Genomic DNA, 10,837 nt, shown 5'->3' with positions numbered 1-10,837 from the left:
GTGGAGCAGCCGAGACACAAACCAGCGCCCATATGGGATCCTGGCATGTACAAGAAGACTGAGCCATTGAATCAGGCCCAATGAATATTAATTTATAAGATCAAACTGGAGTAATTATTTCCTTTTTGTGATCATATCACTGGTTTGATAAAGAGCACGTTTATCTGTATATGTTCAGAGTTTTTAGAGATGATTTCAGTAAATTTAGCCTTTGAAATAAAACATTGTCATTTTCAAAAATAAAATTTATATGGGAAACTGTAATGAAAGAAGTCTGTAACAGTCTATCCATTGTTAGTGATTTCCTTTTAACTTCCCAGCGTTTGTGTGATCTGTCCATTGTTTTTCATTCCCTACTAGGGTGCTTCAAATACTTTGTTGAAAAACAAAAGCAAGAGAAGCTTACTCTGATGTGAATAGCATTGAAATCCATACATGGGTTTTTCATAATACCCATTTCTATCCACTTTCTGGAGTCCTGCATATAGATAGATATAGATATAGATATAGATATAGATATAGATATAGATATAGATATAGATATAGATATAGATATAGATATAGATATAGATATAGCACTCAAGCTCACTCCTTCACATGACTACATTGTGCACATTTCTGTAACTGACTCAGATAATTCTGATGATCTATAGGGAATTATCCATATCTTTTCAACAGCAAACCATTGAGATATCATAATGAGTCTCTCTCTATCACATAAGGGATTTGCCACTTGTCAACTCACCTGCTCTCCAACTCTAAAGTTCAAATATGACCTAGAGCATTTTTGAAGAGATGAGTTTGCCCAGTAAGATACTAAGGGGTTATTCCTAAAGAATGCCAAGTGCTGCTGTGATAATTTCTAGTCTCTGACTCCCTGTGATTTGTAAGAGTGTAAAACCCTTGGATCCATGACCATTCTTTGGAGAAGCAGAATAAACCTCACCATGGCGATGCCTGGAACAGCCCCATCTGACATATCATATGTGAGTCACTGTAATAAACACTTTCATTCTTTGAAGAAACTACTTATTCTCAGTATCTGGATTGCTGGTCAATTAAAAGGACATCGCTTGTTTTGCCCCACTGATATTGCATGCTGATAATCTTTAACCAATTTTGAAGAAATGATAAAAGCTTATAATCTGAAGTTCAAGGCTGCTCTTATCACCTGACCCCATCCTAAAGCATTGATGTACTTGCTGGGCTAGGGAGTAAAAAAAATTCTCCTGGAAATGTTTGTTTGAAATGTTTTGCTGATAAAAAATGGTCTATGGATCTACACTCCATCTAAAGAATTGAACTTCTTTAATGAGAAAAGAAACAAATAACCTCTGTGCAGGTACAGGTATGTTAACCCAACCTTGTCAGAAGGAAAGGAGTTGCTTGGCCATAAATCACATATTTCATAATGACATTGGTGTGGAAAAAAATGAAGGAAGAGGAGAAACTGAGAAAGTTTGCCATTTTGTTCACTCTGTAGCTTTTCCAATACATCAAAAATTTATGTTACAAACAGAATTATTCCTTTTTTTCACAAAAAGTGTACTAAGCCAAAAGATACAAAATCATTCTGCACTGTGACACCGCAGGTTAACCTCCTGCAGAGCCAGTATTTTATAGGGTTGCCGATTGGGGTCCTGGCTGGTCCACTCTGGCTGGGATTCCATGCTAGTGGTCTGGGAAAGCAGCAGATGAGGACCTGAGTGCCTGAGCCCCTACCAGGCTTCAGACCAGCCTAGCCCATTTGGAGAATGAAACATCAAATAAAGGATGTCTCTGTCTTTCCCCCCTTTTTCCCTTTTTCCTCTGTTATTAATCCTGTCTTTCAAATTAAAAAATACATATATTTTTTTAAACAAGACATTTTAAGAGTAAAAGCAGAGGATAAGGCAAGCATGCATGCTGTCTACCTCACAAAGAAGAGTTGTGCATATGTTTGTCATGCCTATCTCTCCATAAACACATTCGTTTCCATTTTGCAGTACCCAGAGGCTAGCAGGTGTGTACAAACCTGAGGTTCAGACATTTCTTTCATGCTGCAGATGTAGATGTGTATGGTACACTGTAATTTAAGCTCCTGAGGAATCAGCCACTAACCTGAGCTCATTAATCTCTAAGGCAAAAGTAACTAAGTAAATGTTTAATGACAGCCCATGTGCTCTAAGATTCAGAAATAATTGATCTCTGTGGATTTACATCAGGGTTTTTAAAAAATCTGTTTTGGGAGAACAATTACGAAAATCAAGCCTAAGTACACCCAGACTTCAGGGCTCATGATGGAATTGCACAAACTGAATGTTTGAGCCACGATCTATATTGCTCTTCTGGAATGGTGTGAATCTGTGTCATCCACTTTCCTTCTCATAACATCACAAAACACCCTGCTTTTGGACAAGGCTGACTAAGTCAAGCTTCTGGAGGATGCTCTCAGAAATCAGAACCTGGTGTTGCATAGCTGCTATGAAACATTTAATAATTGAAATGTAGAGTGTTACAGTGAAAACAAAGAGAGTGAGAAAGATCTTCTATCCAGTGTTTAGGTTCCCCAGATGGCCATAACAGTTAGGGCTAGGTCAAGCCACTGCAAAGAGTATGAACCTCTGTTCAGGTCTCCTGTGTATTTGCAAGTGCACAAGACTTAGGTCACTTTCTACTGCTTTCTCAGAATATATTGCTTTAAAGGCTTTTTTACACATGGACAATGATTGAGGCTTTGACAGTTATGCTTTGGACCAAGTCAAAGTTGCAGGAGAAGACACTGTGCTGTTTTCTGTATTTCTGCTCCCTGTGTGATTGTGTGGCACACTGGGGGCCAGTGTGAGGGCTGCCTTTTCCTCTTGCTCATCCAGCGGTGATGCTGTGCGAAGCAATCACATTTGTTATTTTAATAAACACACTATTCAGCTTTTTGTAAATTATTATTGGTTAGTGTTTTATGATGCATTTCAGTAGGCGATGGATGGGTCATGCTTCATCAACAGTCATAAATCCACCATTCCTCTATTGATGACTCTTGAGTTTTAAGGTCTCAACTAGTACATAAAATTTTTCTAAAATTACTCTCCTTCAGAACATTACAGTAGAGTTTGGAGTGTAAAGTGTGTACTCAAGCTTTTATTCATTCCCTACAGAACACATATACAGAGCAAAAATGTACCAGTAAGCTTAAGATAAAGTGGAGGTTAAAAAAACTATATTCAAATTTAAGATAACACAAAGGATGGAACAGGATTTGTCATCAAATTTTGTTGAACTGCCAATTATATGAGTATAAATACACTAAATATTGGTCCACATATTAGAAAACATGTCTAATATATAAAATGGGAATGATACTAAATAATGATACATTTCTAATTTCACCCTTATGTATTAATGTTTTCAGAACTTGGAATGTCCCACAAATTGTTACGGAGAGTATTGCCATTTCTTTTAAATGTGAGCAAGGCATGTGAATAGAAAACATTTAGACAGACTTGACATAATGAAACTTTGATGATTGTATCTAATACGTTATATTTTATTTTTTTTCTACCTCTCATTTTCAGTTTGACACAGGGGAAAATGCACGCTCTTATATAAATCAGCACTAAAACAGTATGTAAGCATGTGAAAATTACAACCAGCATGTTACAGAGAAAACAGCAACGTTCATTTTTACTGCTGGTTTACTCATAAAAGTTAACACAAAGGTATTTTAAAACCTTGTGAAAATTTGAATTAAGAAATAATCAGTTTTGGTACAATTTTACTACATCTATGCAAAGTGTTTCCAGAACATTTTCCATGAATTGTAGTTATGTTTCCTTACTCAAAATGATGGAGAAGACATTACTTTTATCATATGATTTCCATTGTCGTTGTTTCCTAAGCTTCACCTTAAAGAGTGATTGAGAATTTACATTGCATTTAGTTTGCAAATATCACTCAGAATCAATTGCATCTATAAGTAAAAAGGTAAATTAAACCTTAGAGGGTCTGCATTTAGTTCAGGTGTTAAGAGAGAGAGACTCACACACACTTTGGTGAGATGAGAAGCGATAATAGATTTCTCCTTCTTGCAGCATGAATTGCGAGTCCCTCAGAAGCTGGGCCTGTGACCTCTGACCTCTGTGCCCATAGGTCCTCCTGTTTTTTGGTTACCACCTCTCTACCTGGACACTAGCCAGCTGCATCCTTCGAGGCTCTTTTGCTAGCTCCCCGCTAAATTCTGCCTGTGAGACAAAAGAGAAGGGGGAGAAAGGCAAAGAGGAAACATGGCAAGAGAATAAGAGAAAATTTCCGTATTTTTAACTTTCTATTAACCTAAAATGTGCTGAATGTTAATCCTGTTTCCAGAGGCACAGAAACACTGTGGTTTGTGTACCTTCTTCAGAGGTCCGGTCAACTGAACGGAGTCACTCTCAACCCTGCGATCCGGACTGACAATGACTCATCCTTAGCTCCCCCATGTCAAAATCAATAGCTGCTTCCTAATGCTAATACTCCATCAATAGTAATTCTCTGTATTCTTTCAGTCCTCTACTACCTACCATTCAAGCATGAATCCTGCTAGGTTTTTCTTTTCTTTGACTGAATAACGATTGATAAACATCTCATGATAGTGTGAATGCATTGTAGAGTCATTCAAAATTCTTAACAGACATCAAAGTGCTGTATGTTGCTATGTTATTCCATATCATTAACACACTAGTAATTTTATGTTCACCAAAAAAAAAGTATATGGGACTTAACATATGCCACTAATTGTTAAAATGCAAAAATGCCTAAATAGCTCACATCTCAAATTCATCTCCACATTCATTTGTACACTCAATAAATAGATTCTTGTGTCATTTTATATATATAAAAAAATATATTTTTAAAATTTAATTTCAACTAAAGGCCATGAGATAATAATATTAGCTAATGTCAACAGGGAGGGTGACCAGGGTAGAAGTGATTTACTATTTAACAAATTAAAAATCTAGGTCAAAACATTGATTTGGGTTTTTATGAATTCAAATCTTTATAGTTCCCAGGACAGAAGCTTCATTCCAAAAACAGATGTAATTTATACCCTGATAAAAATCAAAGGAAAATCACAAATAATCTATTAGTGGTACATGCAAATCAGAACTGAATGAAGGGGTATGTTTTATATACAAGTGTCAGAAATCACTAATAAGTTTCAGGAAGCTTTTCACCTACAAAAAGAATGATTACAGGTTTAAAATGCTGTTCAATTTCATTTAAAAAAAATCAAATAGTTTGGGGTTCAGGATCCAGGAGAGGGCATCCAAATTTCAGAGAACACTAGAAACTACAACAATAATGGTCAATAAAGAGAAAATAACACGTGTAAAAATAAAGGAGCCAAAAACCCCAATCATTGCATATGTGCATGTATGCAGTTCTCACGCAGCACATACTGTGGTACTCCTGTGATTTTTCACTACAGCACATTGCACATTCTTTTTTTCAAAAAAAAAATTATACATCAGATACAGGAAAAAAAGGGCGGCTTTGGGCATGCTTCATTAGACTCACAAGGGTTGTAGAGGAACAAAACATTTAAGTTTCAATAGCATCCCACAGAATACCTGACTTCTCAGTGTTCATATCAACCCTACACATTATCTTTTTTTTCCTTCTGCTGAGTCTAGCTTAGGATGCAGATTCATGCTAACTGACATATTCCTCAGAAATGGGTTTTGGAGCCCATTAATTTCCCGAGAGCTTCCTTCACATCTTTGTTTCTAAGGCTGTAGATCAAGGGGTTGAGCATGGGGATCACTACTGTGTAGAATATCGCGGACACTTTGTCAACATCCTCCTCGCTGCTTGAACTGGGCCGGCAATAAATGGACAGGATTGTTCCATGGAAGACAACAATGGCTGTGAGGTGGGAGGCACAGGTGGAAAATGCTTTGTGTCTTCCCTCTGCAGAACGCATCCTCAGGATGGTGATGAGAATGAACAAGTAGGAGGTGAGGATGATCACAATAGTGACAGTCTCATTGAATGTGGCCACAATGAACAGTAGCACTCCATTTACAGTGACATCAGCACAAGCAAGATTTAAAAGAGGGGGTAGATCGCAGAAGAAATGATTAATCACATTGGACTTATAAGATGGGATCTTAAAAGCTAAGCCCAAGTGAATCAGAGAGCATACTGAGGCACAGAGATAGCAGCCAGAAACCAGCTCTACACGGATCTTCTGAGACATAATGACCGTGTAGAGCAAGGGGTTGCAGATGGCCACAAAGCGGTCATAGGCCATCACCGCCAGCAGGAAGACCTCAGTGACCACACACGTGCAAAATAAGTAGAATTGCACCATGCAGCCAAGGAGGGAGATGGCTTTGTCCTTGGTGAGGATGTTAGCCAACATCTTCGGGACAATGATGGAGGAATAGCAGAGATCCACGAAAGACAAATGGCTGAGAAAAAAGTACATGGGCATGTGAAGTTGAGAGCTGGCTTGGATCAGTGCAATCATGCCAAGGTTGGCCACAACTGTGACTCCATAGATGAGAAGAAATATCAGAAACAGAAGGCCTCTCAACTCTGGCACATCTGACAATCCCATGAGCAGGAACTCCGTCACAGCCGTGCAGTTTTCCTGATCCATGGCCCCAGGTCAAGTTAGCTGCAGTAAAAGTCTGAAAGTTTTCCTCCATTAAATAACATAACCTTTAAAGAGTATCCCTTCTCTCCAAATTTTCTGCTAAAAAAAAAAAAGAGAAAACAAGCAAAAAAAAAAAAAAAAAGCCATCAGGAGAAACAGGATAGTTAATTGTACTTCCAAATAAGTGGAAGATTTTTACTGCAAAATGTGATTTCTTTGCTGCTAGGTGAAATTAAAATCTCGCTTCCTTGGAAGACTCTTTAAATAATACTATAAATATTTATGTCCTGGAAAATAATTTTAAAATATGTATTACTTTTCTCTGAGATTTCCATAAAATTGGTAAAAATATAATTAAATTTTAGCCCTCAATGTTTGTGCATGATTGATATACTTCAGTAGCAAATATAAGTTTTGTACTTCACATTATCATTTTCTCCATCAAATTGAGATAATTAATTTAATAATTACATTGTTCAAAATCACTCATCGTACAGGGCTGTGGTGCTCTTACAAACTTCATAAATCATGCTTATTTAGCCTTTATACATTTGTTTGGCAAACTGAATCACTGTTATCAAACATTTGTTGTTATTAATGGCAAATGTTATTGTTTATCTTGAAAAAAGATAACTGTGATATATTTCCCATTAGATTTACAATGACAATTAAACATAAATTACATAGATCACAAATTTCCTATTCCATACTATTTAAAATCAAATAATTTTGACAAAGATACCCACATCCAAATCAGAAGCTGTGAATATTTGTAAAGAATTGATTAAGTGCATAAGGAATTAATTTTGAATTTTGACTGCAGAGGACCTGCTTTGTGGCATTGTGAGTAAAGTTGCTGCCTGTTTTGCTGGCATTTGCTGTGGACACCAACTCAAAGACCTGGTGCTTGACTTCCAGTCCAGATCCCAGCCAACACACTTGGGGAAAACCACAGGGGTGTTCCAAGTTCTTGGGCTCCTGCACCTGCGTGGGAGATTCAATGTAACTACATGACTTTCTCTCTTCCAGTGCCTAGGAAGGGAAAGCCATGTTTCCTTGTTCTGAAAAGCGATCTCTATTTTCAGGCTGTACGTTGCCCTAATGTATTCCGATAGCCTGATTGCCAGTACAAGAAAGAGCTGTGACTAACATCTAGCGCTCTCAATACAAATGACAGTCTCCACCACCACCGTCAACACACACAACAAAATGTTGCCTTGATGCCGTAACTGAAGAGCCTGCATAAAGAGACATTTCCAAGTCCTGCAGAAAATCCCAACTATTCCTGTTTGTGCTTTCAGAGGTGGTTTATATGTCCATGTTCCTTCCCAGACACTTCTGCTGGCTTCTTACCACCTCTCTTTAAAAAAGAAAAAAAAAATTATTGGAAAGGCAAAGTTACAGAGAGGAGAAACAGAAAGAGAGGGCTTCCGTTTCCATGGTTCAGCCCTGAAATTGTAACAACGGCTGCAGCTGAGAAGATCCAATCCCAGAAGCCAGGAACTCCCTTTGAGTTTCCCATGTGAGTGCAAGAATCCAAGGATCTGGGCCATCCTCACTGCCTTCCAAGGCCAAAGGCAGAGAGCTGGGTCGCAAATGGAGCAGCTAGGACACAAACCAGTGCTCATATGCCAGCACTGAAGGCAGAGGATTAGCCCACAGCCACATCACGGCAGCCCCACTTTACGGCCACTCTGATCACCAAGTATTATCTCCATGCAGTCGTTACCATGTTACATTGGAAGGGATTCATGTGAGAAAGGAGCAAAGAGAGAGAAAATAAGCATTCATACCAATTGGTTCCCACTGCTTTCTCTCTCTCATGTAAGTAGTTATCATTACGTATTTGGTTCTACAGACTAAGTTATTTCTTTTTCCAATACCAATTTTCCCTGATACACAATGAGAAAAATGCTTTCATAAAGCAGTATTCAAAGGCTTGGCACAATAGCCTAGAGGCTAAACACCTTGCCTTGCACACACCATGATCTCCTTTTGGCACCAGTTCATGCCCCAGCCACCCCGGCTTCCATCCAGCTGCCTGTTTGTGGCCTGGGAAAGCAATAAAGGACGACCCAAAGTCTTGGAACCCTGCGCCAGCATGCGAGACTCAGAAGAGGGTCCTGACTCCTGGCTTCAGATCAGCTCAGTTTGGGCTGTTGCAGCCACTTGGGAAGTAAATCAAAATAAGGTAAATCTAAATCTGTAAAGAAAGGAAAAGTATTCAAAGCATGGCATTTCTTAAGATATTCTTAAATTAGGAAAGAAAAAAAAGCACAGGCATAAAAACAAAGTCTCCCTACCACACAATTCCTCCTTCTCTTACGTAGAACCAATTGGCCCATGAGAAACATACAAATTACATTCCAGTTTCTGAAACACATATCTTTCAAGTCCATTCTGAAAAACAAAGGATTGTTTAACCAACCTGTGTTAAGACAACATTTTCTCTGCTGTTGCTGAAGATGCTCTGATGGAAATATTAAAGACTTTATATTTGTGAGTGTATTCTTGAGGGTCTTGTTCAAACAGCTTTCCAAAGTAATCTCTTATGTTTGTGGAATAGCAAGTAAGCCACTCTATCTAGGGAGTCAATTATTGCCACCATGGAATATGAGCCCAGGTGAAAACACTCTGTCTCTGGGCGCATTCTTATCATCATGCATGTTTCCAATTGTAGCCCATGATGCACTGCAGACAAGGTGTGCAGCATTAGCACCTTGTGTCTGTGGGTCAGCACTCAGCATGTCACTAGGAAACACATGAAGAGCTCTTGCTTGTAAGCTCTGTTACAGACTCATTCTGGAGTGCACAGGGTCTGAACCGTACCAGCAAGAGGTGAGGATACTGAACTCTCTTTATGAGAAGTATGAAAGTTGCTCACATTTACTCGACCTTCCAAGTGCTTGATTTTATCCCAAGTACAACAATGAGAGCATGCCATCTTTCCAAACCTATGTGAGATTATCCGTGCCGTGCTCTCTACAAATGAAGTGACTAAGGCACACATGTGTAAACTGTGCATCTCACACACACATTCCTTGATGGAGAAAGGAGAAATGAGGCTCTGTGGTTTGTCCACCCCCAAATACACAGAAACACCAGGATGGCCGACTTTGTATTCCAATGCTAGAAACCAGGAACCAGAAATGATGCAAGATCTGTCTTCAAGATTGGCTCCTTTGCTAATTATGTAATGTTAACCTTGACTACTAGTATTTTAACTGGAGCTGATGTGATCCTAGATAAAGCAAATACATTATTTAAGATTTGTTTTATTTTTATTGGAAAGGCAGATTTACAGAGAGGAAGATCTTTTATGTACTGATTCACTCCCCAAGTGACCGCAACAGCTGGAGCCATGCTGATCTGAAACCAGGAGCCAGGAACTTCTTTCCGGGTCTCCCACGTGGGTGCAGGGTCCCAAGGCTTTGGTCCGTCCTTGACTGCTTTCCCAGGCCACAAGCAGGGAGCTGGATGGGAAGCAAGGCCACTGGGATTAGAACCGGCATCCATATGGGATTCTGGCGTGTGCAAGGCAAAGACCTTTGCCACTAGGCTACCACTTCTGGCCTGAAAAAGCAAATATTTTAAGGAATTGCTAAAAAGCAACAGCAAAGTGAACTTAAAGAGGTTAAAAATAACAGATGGGGAAAATTCAGTAATCAAATACTAAGTTACAGTGAAATATGAATGATAAATTCCGGTGTTCTATTGAAAAATTAGGTAAATATCGATAATCTTAATGTACTATATATTTCATTCTGAGAAATAAAACTAGAAGATAGACCATTGGATTATTTTTTCTGTAAATTAACTATTAGAGGTTGAGAAATGATGCAGATATTCCAATTGGACATTACACAAAACATCCCATGTTACCCCTTAAACAAGTACAAGTTTTTCATGCATATACTAGATTCTTACAATATATTCATTTTTTATTTGAAAGGGGCAGAGACAGAGAAACATCTTCTACCTACTGGCTTACTCTTAAAATCTCCATTATAATAACAATAGCCATTGCTGCATCATGCAGAATCCCAGAACCAGGAATCCAATAAGATGTCCTACCTGACTTATGGACATCCAAATAATTAGCCATCCCCAGCTGCCAATCAGAAAGCACATAAATGGGAAACTAATGCTGGAATTGTAGCTGGGACTCAAACAGTGGCACCCTGATACAGGATGCAAGCATCCCAGGTGGCATCCGATCTT

At 38.7% G+C, this 10,837-nt stretch overlaps 1 protein-coding gene across 1 annotated transcript; it reads right to left on the bottom strand.

Annotated features, from left to right (window-relative positions):
- Window positions 1-4,871: 4,871 nt before the first annotated feature.
- On the bottom strand, window positions 4,872-6,619 carry LOC121172198 (olfactory receptor 5L1-like). Its single transcript, XM_041004044.1, has 2 exons — window positions 5,695-6,619; window positions 4,872-4,879 (listed from the first exon to the last, which is right to left on the bottom strand). The coding sequence occupies exons 1-2, from the start codon at window positions 6,617-6,619 to the stop codon at window positions 4,872-4,874; spliced, it is 933 nt and encodes a 310-aa protein (XP_040859978.1).
- Between the last annotated feature and the right edge of the window lie 4,218 nt (window positions 6,620-10,837).

Source organism: Ochotona curzoniae, unplaced genomic scaffold (genome assembly GCF_017591425.1).
Source record: "Ochotona curzoniae isolate NIBS_2020 unplaced genomic scaffold, NIBS_Ocur_1.0 scaffold_3171, whole genome shotgun sequence".
Classification (NCBI taxonomy): Eukaryota; Metazoa; Chordata; class Mammalia; order Lagomorpha; family Ochotonidae; genus Ochotona; species Ochotona curzoniae.
Note: the sequence above shows the minus strand (reverse complement) of the source record. Positions and strands in the feature narration are given on the sequence as shown.

Coding starts and splice junctions, on each gene's coding strand:
- LOC121172198 (XM_041004044.1), bottom strand. CDS start 6,619: ATGGATCAGGAAAACTGCACGGCTGTGACGGAGTTCCTGCTCATGGGA.